The sequence below is a fragment of the Salvelinus fontinalis genome, chromosome 24, assembly GCF_029448725.1.
Source record: "Salvelinus fontinalis isolate EN_2023a chromosome 24, ASM2944872v1, whole genome shotgun sequence".
NCBI classification, from domain to species: domain Eukaryota; kingdom Metazoa; phylum Chordata; class Actinopteri; order Salmoniformes; family Salmonidae; genus Salvelinus; species Salvelinus fontinalis.
Window position 1 is genome coordinate 46,148,252 of NC_074688.1, and position 20,482 is coordinate 46,168,733.

The 20,482-nt window shown below is 43.8% G+C and overlaps 1 protein-coding gene across 1 annotated transcript in view; it reads right to left on the reverse strand.

Moving 5' to 3' along the window:
* The window catches only part of LOC129822491 (high affinity cationic amino acid transporter 1-like), a 74,193-nt gene that overhangs the window by 12,145 nt on the left and 41,566 nt on the right, over window positions 1-20,482 (reverse strand). The window contains exons 2-7 of the mRNA XM_055880811.1: window positions 9,097-9,546; window positions 6,764-6,922; window positions 6,069-6,240; window positions 5,713-5,846; window positions 4,866-5,088; window positions 3,169-3,308 (exon numbers count right to left, since the gene is read on the reverse strand). Coding sequence (XP_055736786.1) covers window positions 3,169-3,308; window positions 4,866-5,088; window positions 5,713-5,846; window positions 6,069-6,240; window positions 6,764-6,922; window positions 9,097-9,466 — 1,198 coding nt within the window. The 5' untranslated portion in view covers window positions 9,467-9,546. The remainder of the gene's footprint in view (window positions 1-3,168; window positions 3,309-4,865; window positions 5,089-5,712; window positions 5,847-6,068; window positions 6,241-6,763; window positions 6,923-9,096; window positions 9,547-20,482) is intronic.

Below are 20,482 nucleotides of genomic sequence, written 5' to 3' on the forward strand. Positions count from 1 at the left end.
GCCCGTAATAAACATGTAGAGCAGATAAGATGAGTGTCTCTCCCATAGATATAGAATCCCCTCAAATTCAAATCTGAACCTCCAAGCCAGTTCCACTGCTTTTCCTTCTTTCCCTTTAATTAGGGACTAGTTTAGACCTGGGACACCAGCATTCTTCCCCTTTAATTAGGGACTGGTTTAGACCTGGGACACCAGCATTCTTCCCCTTTAATTAGGGACTGGTTTAGACCTGGGACAACAGCATTCTTCCCCTTTAATTAGGGACTAGTTTAGACATGGGACAACAGCATTCTTCCCCTTTAATTAGGGACTGGTTTAGACATGGGACACCAGCATTCTTCCCCTTTAATTAGGGACTGGTTTAGACATGGGACACCAGCATTCTTCCCCTTTAATTAGGGACTGGTTTAGACCTGGGACACCAGCATTCTTCCCCTTTAATTAGGGACTGGTTTAGACATGGGACAACAGCATTCTTCCCCTTTAATTAGGGACTGGTTTAGACATGGGACACCAGAATTCTTCCCCTTTAATTAGGGACTGGTTTAGACATGGGACACCAGCATTCTTCCCCTTTAATTAGGGACTGGTTTAGACCTGGGACAACAGCATTCTTCCCCTTTAATTAGGGACTAGTTTAGACCTGGGACACCAGCATTCTTCCCCTTTAATTAGGGACTGGTTTAGACATGGGACAACAGCATTCTTCCCCTTAAATTAGGGACTGGTTTAGACATGGGACACCAGAATTCTTCCCCTTTAATTAGGGACTGGTTTAGACATGGGACACCAGCATTCTTCCCCTTTAATTAGGGACTGGTTTAGACCTGGGACACCAGCATTCTTCCCCTTTAATTAGGGACTGGTTTAGACATGGGACACCAGCATTCTTCCCCTTTAATTAGGGACTGGTTTAGACATGGGACACCAGAATTCTTCCCCTTTAATTAGGGACTGGTTTAGACATGGGACACCAGCATTCTTCCCCTTTAATTAGGGACTGGTTTAGACCTGGGACAACAGCATTCTTCCCCTTTAATTAGGGACTAGTTTAGACCTGGGACACCAGCATTCTTCCCCTTTAATTAGGGACTGGTTTAGACATGGGACAACAGCATTCTTCCCCTTTAATTAGGGACTGGTTTAGACATGGGACACCAGAATTCTTCCCCTTTAATTAGGGACTGGTTTAGACATGGGACACCAGCATTCTTCCCCTTTAATTAGGGACTGGTTTAGACATGGGACATCAGCATTCTTCCCCTTTAATTAGGGACTGGTTTAGACCTGGGACACCAGCATTCTTCCCTTTAATTAGGGACTGGTTTAGACATGGGACACCAGCATTCTTCCCCTTTAATTAGGGACTGGTTTAGACCTGGGACACCAGCATTCTTCCCTTTAATTAGGGACTGGTATAGACATGGGACACCAGCATTCTTCCCTTTAATTAGGGACTAGTTTAGACCTGGGACACCAGCATTCTTCCCCTTTAATTAGGGACTAGTTTAGACCTGGGACACCAGCATTCTTCCCCTTTAATTAGGGACTGGTTTAGACATGGGACACCAGCATTCTTCCCCTTTAATTAGGGACTAGTTTAGACCTGGGACACCAGCATTCTTCCCCTTTAATTAGGGACTGGTTTAGACATGGGACACCAGCATTCTTCCCCTTTAATTAGGGACTGGTTTAGACATGGGACACCAGCATTCTTCCCCTTTAATTAGGGACTGGTTTAGACCTGGGACAACAGCATTCTTCCCCTTTAATTAGGGACTGGTTTAGACATGGGACACCAGCATTCTTCCCCTTTAATTAGGGACTGGTTTAGACATGGGACACCAGCATTCTTCCCCTTTAATTAGGGACTGGTTTAGACATGGGACACCAGCATTCTTCCCCTTTAATTAGGGACTGGTTTAGACATGGGACACCAGCATTCTTCCCCTTTAATTAGGGACTGGTTTAGACATGGGACACCAGCTTTCTTCCCCTTTAATTAGGGACTGGTTTAGACCTGGGACATCAGCATTCTTCCCCTTTAATTAGGGACTGGTTTAGACATGGGACACCAGAATTCTTCCCCTTTAATTAGGGACTGGTTTAGACATGGGACACCAGCATTCTTCCCCTTTAATTAGGGACTAGTTTAGACATGGGACACCAGCATTCTTCCCCTTTAATTAGGGACTGGTTTAGACATGGGACACCAGCATTCTTCCCCTTTAATTAGGGACTGGTTTAGACATGGGACACCAGCATTCTTCCCTTTAATTAGGGACTGGTTTAGACATGGGACACCAGCATTCTTCCCCTTTAATTAGGGACTGGTTTAGACATGGGACACCAGCTTTCTTCCCCTTTAATTAGGGACTGGTTTAGACCTGGGACATCAGCATTCTTCCCCTTTAATTAGGGACTGGTTTAGACATGGGACACCAGCATTCTTCCCCTTTAATTAGGGACTGGTTTAGACATGGGACACCAGCTTTCTTCCCCTTTAATTAGGGACTGGTTTAGACATGGGACACCAGCATTCTTCCCCTTTAATTAGGGACTGGTTTAGACCTGGGACACCAGCATTCTTCCCCTTTAATTAGGGACTGGTTTAGACCTGGGACACCAGCATTCTTCCCCTTTAATTAGGGACTGGTTTAGACATGGGACACCAGATGGGTGCCATAAATGATCAGGTAGAACAGAAAATCAGTAGTACTCCGTACCCCCAGGGTAATAATATCAGTCGTACTCCATACCCCCAGGGTAATAATATCAGTAGTACTCCGTACCCCCAGGGTAATAATATCAGTCGTACTCCGTACCCCCAGGGTAATAATATCAGTAGTACTCCGTACCCCCAGGGTAATAATATCAGTCGTACTCCGTACCCCCAGGGTAATAAAATCAGTCGTACTCCGTACCCCCAGGGTAATAAAATCGGTCGTACTCCGTACCTCGAGGGTAAGATTTGAATACCCCTGGTCTATCCACAGGTTTGGTCAGGTCTTCTAAGCAGGTGCACTGTGAACAGTAGCATGTTGAGGTAACCAGGGAAACGGCGCTAGCATTGGTTGGTTCCTGTAGGGAGGGAGCTGTAAGAGGGGGTGGGGTGAGGTTAGCAGCCCTGTTAGTGGTTTAACTGGTTAGAAAGGGTTCTAGTCTCACCTGCCACCATTCCAGAGGTTACGGTAGCGATTAGAGGGGTTTTGGTTCGGTCGCTGATCTGGGCCAGACTCTTGAAGAGGAGGCCGTCCTGAGCCATGGCCCAGATGACACGAGGCATGGGGAACATGGAGCCTAGCAGGCTAGTAGGGAGATAGGAGAGCCGTGCCACACAGGGAGATACATCGTTAAACACACACAAAGCTACTGGACAAGGAAGAATGCAACACAAGATAACACTTTCCTTTGTGTATTTAATGTATTATTCACACAAATTATTATATTATCATCATTATCATCTGGAACAGTAAAAACGATCAAATCTATTAATCTAAGGCATAGCCTCTGAATCTAATAATCTAAGGCATAGCCCATTAATATAATAATTTAAGGCATAGCCCATTAATATAATAATCTAAGGCATAGCCCCATAATCTAATAATCTAAGGCATAGCCCATTAATCTAATAATTTAAGGCATAGCCCATTAATCTAATAATCTAAGGCATAGCCCATTAATCTAATAATCTAAAACGTAGCTCATTAATCTAATAATCTAAGGCATAGCCCATTAATCTAATAATCTAAAGCGTAACCCATTCATCTAATAGTCTAAGGCATAGCCCATTAATCTAATAATCTAAGGCGTAGCCCATTAATCTAATAGTCTAAGGCATATTCCATGAATCTATTAATCTAAGGCATAGCCCATTAATCTAATAGTCTAAGGCATAGCCCATTAATCTAATAATCTAAGGCATAGCCCATTAATCTAAGGCATAGCCCATGAATCTAATAGTCTAAGGCATATTCCATGAATCTATTAATCTAAGGCATAGCCCATGAATCTAATAATCTAAGGCATAGCCCATGAATCTAATAGTCTAAGGCATATTCCATGAATCTATTAATCTAAGGCATAGCCCATTAATCTAATAGTCTAAGGCATATTCCATGAATCTAATAATCTAAGTGTTAGTCCATTAATCTAATAATCTAAGCATTAGACCATTAATCTAATAATCTAAGCATTAGACCATTAATCTAATAATCTAAGGCATAGCCCATGAATCTAACAATCACAAGCACAACCCATTAATCTAATAATCTAAGGCATAGCCCATTAATCTAATAATCTAAAGCGTAACCCATTCATCTAATAGTCTAAGGCATAGCCCATTAATCTAATAATCTAAGGCATAGCCCATTAATCTAATAATCTAAGTGTTAGTCCATTAATCTACTAATCTAAGCGTTAGACCATTAATCTAATTGTCTAAGGCATAACCCACTAATCTAATAATCACAAGCATATCCCACTAATCTAATAATCACAAGCATATCCCACTAATCTAATAATCACAAGCATATCCCACTAATCTAATAATCACAAGCATATCCCACTAATCTAATAATCACAAGCATATCCCATTAATCTAATAATCACAAGCATAACCCACTAATCTAATAATCACAAGCATATCCCATTAATCTAATAATCTAAAGCATATCCCATTAATCTAATAATCTAAAGCATATCCCATTAATCTAATAATCTAAAGCATATCCCATTAATCTAGCCTAACCTGATTGCAAAATGTGTTAGGACTTCCTCCAACTCTTGTTAAAAGACCAGGAACATAAATTGGGTGAAGCACAAACACATCCATTCTATCAGAGAAGTAGTGTAGTCCATCTTACCTGGTGGACAGAGCACACAGTGACCCTACAGCCACAGCGTAGGTGGCTCCCTCCCAGCCTACGTGTTTAAAGGCTACAGGCAGAGGACTGTTCTTATCTAACATGTAGTAGGGCATCATCATGGTGAGGGCACCAGACACTCCGAAGTAGGCCACGAAACAGATGAGGAGAGAGGCTACGATGCCTATTGGGATGGCTCTCTGGGGGTTCTTTACCTCCTCACCTATAAGGGTTAAAGGTCAGGGGTTAAAGGAAACAGGTGAGGAGAGAGACTACGATGCTGATTGGCTCTCTGGGGGTTCTTTACCTCCTCCCCTATAAGGGTTAAAGGAAACAGATGAAGAGAGAGACTACGATGCTGATTGGCTCTCTGGGGGTTCTTTACCTCCTCCCCTATAAGGGTTAAAGGAAACAGATGAAGAGAGAGACTACGATGCTGATTGGCTCTCTGGGGGTTCTTTACCTCCTCACCTATAAGGGTTAAAGGAAACAGATGAAGAGAGAGACTACGATGCTGATGGTTCTCTGATGGTTCTCCACCTCCTCCCCTATAGGGGTTAAAGGTCAGGGGTTAAAGATCAGGGGTTAAAGGAAATAGATGAAGAGAGAGACTACGATGCTGATGGTTCTCCACCTCCTCCCCTACAGGGAGACAGAGAGTACAGGGGATGTTAGATACTTCTGGTAATTTCCCCTAAATTCCCTGATTTTCCTGATATTCTGGTGGGAAGATTCCTGGATTCAGGACGGAAAAAGCATGACATTCGGAGGTTAATGAAGTATGTCAATAATGAGTGTTTATGAAGACATGATGAATTCTTTATGAAGCCTTGTTAGGTGTACTGACCAGTGGTGGCGATACAGTCAAAGCCTACGAAGGCATAGAAACAGGTGGCTGCTCCGGAGAGGACCCCAGTGAAGCCAAACGGCATGAAGCCTCCCTGACCCAGACTCTCCTTCGATGGCAAGGACTCTGTCATACTGGAGGAGAACATACGCACGCACACCCACACCCACACCCACACACCCACACACACACACCCACACCCACACCCACACCCACACACACACACACACACATACACACACACAACATCAACATGTGTGCTCAGAATGACTATCTAAAGCAAACACACAGGCAGCTTTAAGCAGCAAATACATGACTTCCAAACATATCTATCTGTTTCCCGATCCCTGACTCACTTCAGTGTTGCGTTGACAGTGATGTTGAGGATTTCATCAGGGTTCAGGTGCCAGTTCTTTACAGTTCCTTTGACCAGCCCTGAGATGACCACGAACACCAGCACTAAGACATTAATACAGGTGAACACCTTGTTCACCATGGCTGACTCCTTCACTCCAAACGCTAGTAGGCCTGGAGGAAGTGAGAGAGAGAGAGAGAGAGAGAGAGAGAGAGAGAGAGAGAGAGAGAGAGAGAGAGAGAGAGAGAGAGAGAGAGAGAGAGAGAGAGAGAGAGAGAGAGAGAGAGAGAGAGAGAGAGAGTGTGAGAGAGAGTGTGTGAGAGAGAGAGAGAGAGAGAGAGAGAGAGAGATGAGAGAGAAAGAGAGATGAGAGAGAGAGAGAGAAAGAGAGAAAGAAATAGAGTGTGAGATAGAGAAAGAGAGAGCGTGTGAGAGAGAGAGAAAGAGAGAAATAGAGAGAGTGTGAGAGAGAGAAAAGGAGAGAGAGAGAGAGAGAGAGAGAGAGAGAGAGAGAGAGAGAGAGAGAGAGAGAGAGAGAGAGAAAGAGAAATAGAGAGAGAAACAGAGAGATTATTATTATTAAAGTTATTTCAAATATTTCGATTCCAGGTCTGCTTTCCCACAGCACCATACTCCAGAGAAAAGGTCCAAAAACAGACAACATATAAATATATTTCTTTATGGAGCAATGCCCACCTGTGAGAATGATGATGATGATGACAGCGAACATGTCTGGGTATTCAGCCAGGATCCCTGGGGCCTTCATCGCCATGTTGACCCGGCACCACTGCTCGATGTGTCGACCAATCAGCTCATCAAACGTGGCACTCCATGCCCGAGCCACGCTAGAGGTTCCTGTTAGGAGATAACCAGAAAATGTGGATCCAGGATCAACACAGAAAATTATGATCCAGGATCAACATGGCTAAATTATGGTCTAAGATCAACACAGCTAAATTATGATCCAGGATCAACACAGCTAAATTATGATCCAGGATCAACACAGCTAAATTATGATCCAGGATCAACACAGCTAAATTATGATCTAAGATCAACACAGCTAAATTATGATCCTGGATCAACACAGCTAAATTATGATCCAGGATCAACACAGCTAAATTATGGTCTAGGATCAACACAGCTAAATGATCCAGGATCAACACAGCTAAATGATGATCCAGGATCAACACAGCTAAATGATGGTCTAGGATCAACACAGCTAAATGATACAGGATCAACACAGCTAAATTATGATCCAGGATCAACACAGCTAAATTATGATCCAGGAACAACACAGCTAAAGTATGGTCTAGGATCAACACAGCTCAATTATGGTATAGGATCAACACAGATAAATGATGGTCTAAGACCAACACAGCTCAATTATGGTATAGGATCAACACAGCTAAATGATCCAGGATCAACACAGCTAATTTATGATCCAGGATCAACACAGCTAAATGATGATCCAGGATCAACACAGCTAAATCATGATCTAAGATCAACACAGCTAAATTATGATCCAGGATCAACACAGCTAAATTATGATCTAGGATCAACACAGCTAAATTATGATCCAGGATCAACACAGCTAAATTATGATCCAGGATCAACACAGCTAAATTATGATCCAGGATCAACACAGGTAAATTATGATCCAGGATCAACACAGCTAAATGGTGATCTAAGATCAACACAGCTAAATTATGATCCAGGATCAACACAGCTAAATTATGATCCAGGATCAACACAGTTAAATTATGGACTAGGATCAACACAGCTAAATTATGGACTAGGATCAACACAGCTAAATTATGATCCAGGATCAACACAGCTAAATTATGGTCTAAGATCAACACAGCTAAATTATGGTCTAGGATCAACACAGCTAAATTATGATCCAGGATCAACACAGCTAAATCATGGTCTAGGATCAACACAGCTAAATCATGGTCAAGGATCAACACAGCTAAATTATGATCCAGGATCAACACAGCTAAATTATGATCCAGGATCAACACAGTGAAATGATCCAGGATCAACACAGCTAGATGATCCAGGATCAACACTGCTAAATTATGATCCAGGATCAACACTGCTAAATTATGATCCAGGATAAACACAGGTAAATTATGATCCAGGATCAACACAGCTAAATTATGATCCAGGATCAACACAGCTAAATTATGGACTAGGATCAACACAGCTAAATGATCCAGGATCAACACAGCTAAATTATGGTCTAGGATCAACACAGCTAGATTATGATCCAGAATCAACACAGCTAAATTATGATCCAAGATCAACACAGCTAAATGATCCAGGATCAACACAGCTAAATGATCCAGGATCAACACTGCTAAATTATGATCCAGGATCAACACAGCTAAATTATGGTCTAGGATCAACACAGCTAAATTATGGTCTAGGATCAACACAGCTAAATTATGATCCACGATCAACACAGCTAAATTATGGTCTAGGATCAACACAGCTAAATTATGATCCAGGATCAACACAGCTAAATTATGATCCAGGATCAACACAGCTAAATTATGATCCAGGATCAACACAGCTAAATTATGATCTAGGATCAACACAGCTAAATTATGATCCAGGATCAACACAGCTAAATTATGATCCAGGATCAACACAGCTAAATTATGATCCAGGATCAACACAGCTAAATTATGATCCAGGATCAACACAGCTAAATTATGGTCTAGGATCAACACAGTTAAATGATCCAGGATCAACAATCATTATATATTTATACAAAAGGCATGAAAATGCAATGCATCCCATTTATATCTATTGTCTGCATTATGACAGTCTCTTTCTAATGTTCCTCTCTGAACATACATGTGTGAGGAGGAAGGTATGTGGGTGTGTGTGTGTGTGTGTGTGTGTGTGTGTGTGTGTGTGTGTGTGTGTGTGTGTGTGTGTGTGTGTGTGTGTGTGTGTGTGTGTGTGTCTGTGTGTGTGTGCGTGTGTGTGTGTGTGTGTGTGTTTGTTTGTGGCCCTCTCACCTATAATGTAAGAGAGGATGAGGTTCCATCCGGTGATGAAGGCCCAAAGCTCCCCAACAGTAACATAACTATACAGGTAGGCCGAGCCCGTCTTGGGGACGCGGGCCCCAAATTCAGCGTAACACAGACCAGCCAGCACCGAGGCCATCGCTGCGATGAGGAAGGACAGGACAATGGCTGGACCAGAGTTCTCTCTAGCCACGGCCCCAGCCAGGACGTAGACCCCAGCTCCCAGAGTACTGCCTACCCCGAGAGCCACCAGGTCAAAAGTGTTGAGACATCGGGAGAGACGTGAATCCTCAGTGTTGTAGTCCACCACCTTGACACGCAGCAGCTGCTTCCCAAAGCCCTTCAGCATGGCCAGAATCATCCTGGCTCTTTGTCAGTCCCTCTGGATCGCTCTCTGTCAGATAACACTTCACCTCTCTGTAGCACGATGGGGGAAATCACCTGGAGAGAACAGAGAGAGCATCAGGACCTTTCCAACAACTGTGTGTGGTGTGTGGTGTGTGTGTGTGGGTGTGTGTGTGTGTGTGTGTGGTCTGTGGTGTGTGGTGTGTGTGTGGTGTGTGTGTGTGTGTGTGTGTGTGGTGTGTGGTGTGTGTGTGTGTGTGTGTGGTGTGTGGTGTGTGGTGTGTGTGTGTGTGTGTGTGTGTGTGTGTGTGTGTGGTGTGTGTGTGTGTGTGTGTGTGTGTGTGTGTGTGTGTGTGTGTGTGTGGTGTGTGTGTGGGTGTGGTGTGTGTGTGTGTGTGGTGTGTGTGTGTGGTGTGTGTGTGTGGTGTGTGTGTGTGTGTGTGTGGTGTGTGTGTGTGTGTGTGTGTGTGTGTGTGTGTGTGTGTGTGTGTGTGTGTGTGTGTGGTGTGTGGTGTGTGTGTGTGTGTGTGTGTGTGTGTGTGTGTGTGTGTGTGTGTGTGTGGTGTGTGTGTGTGGGTGTGTGGTGTGTGTGTGGTGTGTGTGTGTCTGTGTGGTGTGTGTGTGTCTGTGTGTGGTGTGTGTGTGTGTGTGTGTGTGTGTGTGTGTCTGACAGTCTCTCAGATCACTCTTCTTAGCCTCTCTGTATGGGGTTTAAGCACCTGGAGCCAAAACAGAGAGAACGTCAGAGGTTCTCTACGACTGTGTGTTTACCATACACACACCGTGGGGCCAAACAAGGCTTAGACGGGGTTGAGTAAAAATGTACAAAACATATGATGTTTACTGTTTTGGTTTTGTTCGCTAAACAGCACTGAAAGGTTTACGTTTAAAAAAAAAAAACTATTTACAGCAGGTCAGGATTAATCTCCAAAACCAGTTTTATAATTGTGTAAAAACCAAAAACGAAATGAATCAGAAGCTGCAGAACAAAGAAAGCAAAGTTATCCTGAACCACTGAAGGAAGTTCGGGATTTTAAAACTTCCTGTTAGATGGTTCCTCACATCATAATGGCGCCGACAGAGATGGTCGCCTCGCTTCAGGTCACACAAGCATTTCGCTTCACTCGCATTAACATCTGCTAACCACGTGTATGTGACCAATAAAATGTGATTTGATTTTGATTTGACGCTGAAAGTAGTCTCTGGGGCCAGGAGGAAGTGGAATAGAATCCATGGTTCGCTTTTCTTTAAACCTTTCCACACACCCACTCCTTTCCTTTCCACACACCCACTCCTTTCCTTTCCACACACCAACTCCTTTCCTTTCCACACACCCACTCCTTTCCTTTCCACACACCAACTCCTTTCCTTTCCACACACCAACTCCTTTCCTTTCTACACACCAACTCCTTTCCTTTCCACACACCCACTCCTTTCCTTTCCACACACCCACTCCTTTCCTTTCCACACACCAACTCCTTTCCTTTCCACACACCAACTCCTTTCCTTTCTACACACCAACTCCTTTCCTTTCCACACACCCACTCCTTTCCTTTCCACACACCCACTCCTTTCCTTTCCACACACCCACTCCTTTCCTTTCCACACACAAACTCCTTTCCTTTCTACACACCAACTCCTTTCCTTTCCACACACCAACCCCTTTCCTTTCCACACACCAACTCCTTTCCTTTCCACACACCCACTCCTTTCCTTTCCACACACCCACTCCTTTCCTTTCCACACACCAACTCCTTTCCTTTCCACACACAAACTCCTTTCCTTTCTACACACCAACTCCTTTCCTTTCCACACACCAACCCCTTTCCTTTCCACACACCCACTCCTTTCCTTTCCACACACCCACTCCTTTCCTTTCCACACACCAACTCCTTTCCTTTCCACACACCAACTCCTTTCCTTTCTACACACCAACTCCTTTCCTTTCCACACACCCACTCCTTTCCTTTCCACACACCCACTCCTTTCCTTTCCACACACCAACTCCTTTCCTTTCCACACACAAACTCCTTTCCTTTCTACACACCAACTCATTTCCTTTCCACACACCAACTCCTTTCCTTTCCACACACCAACTCCTTTCCTTTCCACACACCCACTTCTTTCCTTTCCACACGCCCACTCCTTTGCATTCGACACACCCACTCCCCCATACTCCGGTCGCCAAATTGGGATGCAGCTACCCCCTTCTCCTGGCGAACACTGATAGAGGGTGGGGTGTTACAGGATCAGTTACCCCTGGCTCGCTACGACCGCGTTCATGTTGGTTCCCAGACAAACGTGATTATGCCCTACTCTGGTCTCAATGCCCTACTCTGATCTCAATGTCTTCGAGATCACCATTAAAGTGAGACGACCCCAGGTCTTCCAGATCACCATTAAAGTGAGACGACCCCAGGTCTTCCAGATCACCATTAAAGTGAGACGACCCCAGGTCTTCCAGATCACCATTAAAGTGAGACGACCCCAGGTCTTCCAGATCACCATTAAAGTGAGACGACCCCAGGTCTTCCAGATCACCATTAAAGTGAGACGACCCCAGGTCTTCCAGATCACCATTAAAGTGAGACGACCCCAGGTCTTCCAGATCACCATTAAAGTGAGACGACCCCAGGTCTTCCAGATCACCATTAAAGTGAGACGACCCCAGGTCTGCCAGATCACCATTAAAGTGAGACGACCCCGGGTATTCCAGATCACCATTAAAGTGAGACGACCCCAGGTCTTCCAGATCACCATTAAAGTGAGACGACCCCAGGTCTTCCAGATCACCATTAAAGTGAGACGACCCCAGGTCTTCCAGATCACCATTAAAGTGAGACGACCCCAGGTCTTCCAGATCACCATTAAAGTGAGACGACCCCAGGGCAAGCAGCTCCTCTCCCCCCAGCAGACCTGGGTTCAAGTACTTTTCAAAATCATTTACTGTACTTTATCTCTGCTTAATTAAGCTTGTCTGGTGTGATGTAAACATTAGACTACTCACAAAAGTGAAACCCCCACAAATCCCACTAATTAGTAAGATGGTGCCGGAGAAGAAGGCGTATGTTTTACGTACCCCTAACCGGTTGTGTTTTTTGTTTTTGTTTATTTGCAACTAATTTTTTTTACTCATTTTGTACAAAATGTTGCCGCTACCGTCTCTCATGACCGAAAATAACTTCTAGACATCAGGACTTCGATTAGTCACAACGGACTAGCAGAATCCTTCTTTTTCTTTCACGACTCTGACAAGCCCGATGCGAAGGATATACTGCTTCCTCGGGAACAGGCCGCGATCCCCGTGATCTGCGTGAAGAGGAGGGGGAGAAAGAGGGGCCGAAGAGCGGGCCGCCTTCTGAGAATTTATAGGCGATCGAATAAATCCCACTTTCCTCCATTCTGCTAGTAAACGTGCAATCTCTTGAGAATAAAATCGACGAGCTGCGCAGAAGATGAAACTACCAATGGGACATAAAAACTGTAACATCTTATGCTTCACGGAGTCGTGGCTGAACGACGACAAAACACATACAGCTGGCTGGTTATACGCTGTACCAGCAGGATAGAACAGCACCGTCTGGTAAGACAAGGGGAGGCGGACAATGTATTTTTGTAAATAACAGCTGGTGCACGATATCTGGTGCACTGAGCTAAAGGCTAGAGCTGCCGCTTTCAAGGTGGGAGACTCTAACCTGGAAGCTTATAAGAAATCCCGCTATGCCTACCGGCGAACCAACAAACAGGCAAAAGCTTTAATACAGGACTAAGATCGAATCGTACTACACCGGCCCTGACACTCGTCAGATACCAGACCGGGCTGGGCTTGCAAACCACTACAGACTACAAAGGGAAGCACAGCCGAGAGCTGCCCAGTGACACAAGCCTACCAGACGAGCTAAACTCCTCTGCTCGCTTCCAGGCAAATAACACTGAAACATTGCATGAGAGCACCAGCTGTTCCAGAAGACTGAGTGGTCACGCTCTCCGTAGCCGATGTGAGTAATACCTTTAAAAAGGTCAACATTCACAAGGCAGACAGATTACCAGGACATGTACTCTGAGCATGCGCTGACAAACTGGCAAGTGTCTTCACTGACATTTTCAACCTTTCCCTGTCCGAGTCTGTAATACCAACATGTTTTAAGCAGACCACCATAGTGCCTGTGCACAAGAACACTAAGGAAACGTTCCTAAATTACTACCGACCTGTGGCTCTCAAGTCTGTAGCCATGAAGCGCTTAGAAAGGCTGGTCACGGCTCACATCAACACCATCATCCCAGAAACCCTAGACCCACTCCAATTTGCATACCGCCTCAACAGATCCACAGATGATGCAATCTCTATTGCACTCCACACTGCCCTTTCCCACCTGGACAGAAGGAACACCTATGTAAGAATGCTGTTCATTGACTACAGCTCAGCGTTCAACACCATAGCGCCCTCAAAGCTCATCAATAAGCTAAGGACCCTAGTCATAGACTGTTCTCTCTGCTACCTCACGGCAAGCGGTGCCGGAGCGCCAAGTCTAGGTCCAAGAGGCTTCTAAACAACTTCCACCCCCAAGCCACAAGACTCCTTAAAAACATCTAATCAAATGGCTACCCACACTATTTGCATTGACCCCCCCCCCCTCCTCTTTTACGCCGCTGCTACTCTCTGTTGTTGTCATCTATGCAAAGTCACTTTAATAACTCTACCTACATGTACATATTACCTCAACTAACCGGTGTCCCTGCACATTGACTCTGTACCGGTACCCCACTGTATATAGTCTCCACATTGACTCTGTACCAGTACCCCCTGTATATAGCCTCCACATTGACTCTATACCGGTACCTCCCTGTATATAGCCTCCACATTGACTCTATACCGGTACCTCCCTGTATATAGCCTCCACATTGACTCTGTACCGGTACCTCCCTGTATATAGCCTCCACATTGACTCTATACCGGTACCTCCCTGTATATAGTCCCCACATTGACTCTATACCGGTATCCCCTGTATACAGTCTCCACATTGACTCTATACCGGTACCTCCCTGTATATAGCCTCCACATTGACTCTATACCGGTACCTCCCTGTATATAGCCTCCACATTGACTCTGTACCGGTACCCCCCTGTATATAGCCTCCACATTGACTCTGTACCGGTACCTCCCTGTATATAGCCTCCACATTGACTCTATACCGGTACCTCCCTGTATATAGTCCCCACATTGACTCTGTACCGGTACCCCCTGTATATAGCCTCCACATTGACTCTATACCGGTACCCCCTGTATATAGTCTCCACATTGACTCTGTACCGGTACCCCCTGTATATAGCCTCCACATTGACTCTATACCGGTACCCCCTGTATATAGCCTCCACATTGACTCTGTAGCGGTACCTCCCTGTATATAGCCTCCACATTGACTCTGTACCGGTACCCCCTGTATATAGTCTCTACATTGACTCTGTATCGGTACCCCCCTGTATATAGTCTCTACATTGACGCTGTATCGGTACCCCCCTGTATATAGTCTCTACATTGACTCTGTATCGGTACCCCCCTGTATATAGCCTCCACATTGCTATTTTACTGCTGCTCTTTAATTACTTGTTACTTTTATCTCTTATCCGTCATTTTTGAAACTGCATCGATGGTTAAGGTCTTGTCAGTTAACATTTCACTGTAAGGTCTACTAGACCTGTTGTATTCGGCTCTCTAGGCAGGCTAAGACAAATGCTAAAAGTATTTGCAAAGACTTCAAATAGTATTTGAAGCCAGGTCTGCTCTCCCTCCTGCCTGCCGCTCCTAGATAACCCCTCATATGGAGAGGACCTGACATGCCTGCTGACTCTTCTCTCTGCAGTGGAGATCTCTGGCTGGACACACTGGGAAGAGATCATGTCATAATGTCATATACAGGAACGATTAAAGCATGAGGGTAATCTAAGAACTGCTGTGTCTAATATCAAGTGACTACCAAAGAGAATATACATCCCAGTATACAATCTCAATACTCAGTGTAAACCTTTAACAAGCTGTGTAACATTCTTGACAGGTCCCAGATCGGTTAGGCCCAGCAGTCAGTCATTTAGATTATACACCGTGAACACAAATGTCCAAGTAAGTACTCACAAGATGTTAGAAAAGCCTTCTGGCTTGCTCCGTTTATAAATTCCCGGAAACGTTCAATTCCAAAACAAACGTTTTTCCGTATACTGGCAAATTATTTTATTTCTGAACAATTGTCCTATTTTAAAGTAACACGACTTTCTCCAAGCATCTTCTATGTGTGCCACCTCTCTTTGTCTGCCTGTCTGACACAGATAATTAGAAGGAGTAAGAGGTGTCACTGTTGACGAGTCTGATAGGGTTAAACCACCATTCAGAGGGCGAGTAACAACCCATTCAGATGGCTGGAACACAAATAGAACGGTGACACATCACATGACCGACCAGCTGTGACGACAGAACACAACTCTCTCTCTCTCTCTCCCCCTCTCTGTCTCCCTCCCTCCCTCTCTCCCCTTGACCGACAGTAGCCCATTCCTGTCAGCAGCCCATTCCTGTCGAGATACCTGACTTCACAAACACACACACACACGCACACGCACACACGTACACACACACTTACACACACGCAATACAGCACACACACACACACACTACAACATAGACACACACACACACACACACACACACACACACACAAACACACACACACACGCACACGCACACACACACACGTACACACACACTTACACACACGCAATACAGCACACACACACTACAACACACACACACACACACACTACAACACACACACTACAACATAGACACACACACACACACACAAGCACAGTACAACACACATTACAACACACACACAGACATTATTCCCACGTGTGACTGAGACAAGCTAACCATTAAAACGTGCACGAGAGAGGGACTGACTGATACACTGGGTGAGTCCAAAAAATCATTCCTTTCTCCTGAAGTGTACACTCATTCACTACTTCCCACGAATCTGAAAGCATTGTAACCGTGAAGGGTTTTTCCACCATATTTCTTATACCAGTCATTTTCTTTCAACTCAGTGAAGGGAAGTGGACAAGGGCACACACTGGGAGAAAGGAGAGATAATTAGGACATAGGGACTTACTAAGGAGCCGTTGGATCTCCACATGGTGTTAAAATGTCTCTTATCCGTCCACTGTGTTCGCAGTGTGACCCCATTTCCTTATCCGTCCACTGTGTTCGCAGTGTGACCCCATTTCCTTATCCGTCCACTGTGTTCGCAGTGTGACCCCATTTCCTTGTCCGTCCACTGTGTTCGCAGTGTGACCCCATTTCCTTATCCGTCCACTGTATTCGCAGTGTGACCCCATTTCCTTATCCGTCCACTGTGTTCGCAGTGTGACCCCATTTCCTGGTCCGTCCACTGTGTTCGCAGTGTGACCCCATTTCCTTGTCCGTCCACTGTGTTCGCAGTGTGACCCCATTTCCTTGTCCGTCCACTGTGTTCGCAGTGTGACCCCATTTCCTTATCCGTCCACTGTGTTCGCAGTGTGACCCCATTTCCTTGTCCGTCCACTGTGTTCGCAGTGTGACCCCATTTCCTTATCCGTCCACTGTGTTCGCAGTGTGACCCCATTTCCTGGTCCGTCCACTGTGTTCGCAGTGTGACCCCATTTCCTTATCCGTCCACTGTGTTCGCAGTGTGACCCCATTTCCTTATCCGTCCACTGTGTTCGCAGTGTGACCCCATTTCCTTATCCGTCCACTGTGTTCGCAGTGTGACCCCATTTCCTGGTCCGTCCACTGTGTTCGCAGTGTGACCCCATTTCCTGGTCCGTCCACTGTGTTCGCAGTGTGACCCCATTTCCTTATCCGTCCACTGTGTTCGCAGTGTGACCCCATTTCCTTATCCGTCCACTGTGTTCGCAGTGTGACCACATTTCCTGGTCCGTCCACTGTGTTCGCAGTGTGACCCCATTTCCTTATCCGTCCACTGTGTTCGCAGTGTGACCCCATTTCCTTATCCGTCCACTGTGTTCGCAGTGTGACCACATTTCCTGGTCCGTCCCCTGTGTTTGCAGTGTGACCCCATTTCCTGGTCCGTCCACTGTGTTCGCAGTGTGACCCCATTTCCTGGTCCGTCCCCTGTGTTCGCAGTGTGACCCCATTTCCTGGTCCCTCCCTGTAATGCAAATTATTTGAGATATCCTTTCAAAATAATATTGGTTAATTTTAAGAAACTTATTGATGCCTTAAGTCAATGGTGCCTCCTTGTCAATGTTTTTAGAAGGCGATGTAATGATGATTTAAATTGTTTCACCGTCTAGATCCGTCTACACTTGTGAAATATCCAGACACAATGGGTCTCTGACTCCCTCTGGAAGTGGGCATGAAGATCACAATGCATATTTTAATCGTCTTCACCTGTCTATAAAATGTGGACAAGATTAGGACAAAGGACGCATGTTAGAACCAGGTATAAACAGGGTTTCAAAGGACGCATGTTAGAACCAGGTATAAACGGGGATTCAAAGGACGCATGTTAGAACCAGGTATAAACAGGGTTTCAAAGGACGCATGTTAGAACCAGGTATAAACGGGGTTTCAAAGGACGCATGTTAGAACCAGGTATAAACGGGGTTTCAAAGGACGCATGTTAGAACCAGGTATAAACGGGGTTTCAAAGGACGCATGTTAGAACCAGGTATAAACGGGGTTTCAAAGGACGCATGTTAGAACCAGGTATAAACGGGGTTTCAAGGGACGCATGTTAGAACCAGGTATAAACAGGGTTTCAAAGGACGCATGTTAGAACCAGGTATAAACGGGGTTTCAAAGGACGCATGTTAGAACCAGGTATAAACGGGGTTTCAAAGGACGCATGTTAGAACCAGGTATAAACGGGGTTTCAAAGGACGCATGTTAGAACCAGGTATAAACGGGCTTGTGCTAGATCAGTACACTGTGTCCTATTCCTCTAAGCTTCCAAATAATGACATCTAACCTCACCTCAACAGAAAAGTAGGATCGATCCAATCAACTGATATCTCATTAGCACATAGGCTAAACCAAAAAGGGGTACTATTTGGGGTGGTGAAATAGTCCCATCTTATTCTCCCCATTCCTATCAGCAAATACATAGACTTTTCACACATTATATTCCTGCAATATTGGTCTGGAAGTGGAAAACATACAATGTGTCACTTAAAGCAAATGGATGAAACCCTTGCATTGTCCAATGTAATGGGTCCATCTGAAATCCACCTGACTTCGATGGCCAACAAAGTCAAGCTAATCTAAACTAGTTATCCACATCAATGACCAGTATGGAACATATAAACTAGTTATCCACATTAATGTCCAGTATGGAACATATAAACTAGTTATCCACATTAATGACCAGTATGGAACATATAAACTAGTTATCCACATTAATGTCCAGTATGGAACATATAAACTAGTTATTAATGACCAGTATGGAACATATAAACTAGTTATTAATGACCAGTATGGAACATATAAACTAGTTATCCACATGAATGACCAGTATGGAACATATAAACTAGTTATCCACATTAATGACCAGTATGGAACATATAAACTAGTTATTAATGACCAGTATGGAACATATAAACTAGTTATTAATGACCAGTATGGAACATATAAACTAGTTATCCACATTAATGACCAGTATGGAACATATAAACTAGTTATTAATGACCAGTATGGAACATATAAACTAGTTATCCACATGAATGACCAGTATGGAACATATAAACTAGTTATCCACATTAATGACCAGTATGGAACATATAAACTAGTTATCCACATTAATGACCAGTATGGAACATATAAACTAGTTATCCACATGAATGTTCAGTATGGAACATATAAACTAGTTATCCACATTAATGACCAGTATGGAACATATAAACTAGTTATCCACATTAATGTCCAGTATGGAACATATAAACTAGTTATCCACATTAATGTCCAGTATGGAACATATAAACTAGTTATCCACATTAATGACCAGTATGGAACATATAAACTAGTTATCCACATTAATGACCAGTATGGAACATATAAACTAGTTATTAATGACCAGTATGGAACATATAAACTAGTTATCCACATGAATGTTCAGTATGGAACATATAAACTAGTTATCCACATGAATGACCAGTATGGAACATATAAACTAGTTATCCACATTAATGACCAGTATGGAACATATAAACTAGTTATTAATGACCAGTATGGAACATATAAACTAGTTATCCACATTAATGACCAGTATGGAACATATAAACTAGTTATCCACATTAATGACCAGTATGGAACATATAAACTAGTTATTAATGACCAGTATGGAACATATAAACTAGTTATTAATGACCAGTATGGAACATATAAACTAGTTATTAATGACCAGTATGGAACATATAAACTAGTTATCCACATTAATGTCCAGTATGGAACATATAAACTAGTTATCCACATTAATGACCAGTATGGAACATATAAACTAGTTATCAATGTCCAGTATGGAACATATAAACTAGTTATCCACATTAATGACCAGTATGGAACATATAAACTAGTTATCAATGTCCAGTATGGAACATATAAACTAGTTATCCACATTAATGCCCAGTATGGAACATATAAACTAGTTATCAATGTCCAGTATGGAACATATAAACTAGTTATTAATGTCCAGTATGGAACATATAAACTAGTTATTAATGACCAGTATGGAACATATAAACTAGTTATCCACATTAATGTTCAGTATGGAACATATAAACTAGTTATTAATGTCCAGTATGGAACATATAAACTAGTTATTAATGACCAGTATGGAACATATAAACTAGTTATCCACATTAATGTCCAGTATGGAACATATAAACTAGTTATCCACATTAATGTTCAGTATGGAACATATAAACTAGTTATCCACATTAATGTTCAGTATGGAACATATAAACTAGTTATTAATGTCCAGTATGGAAC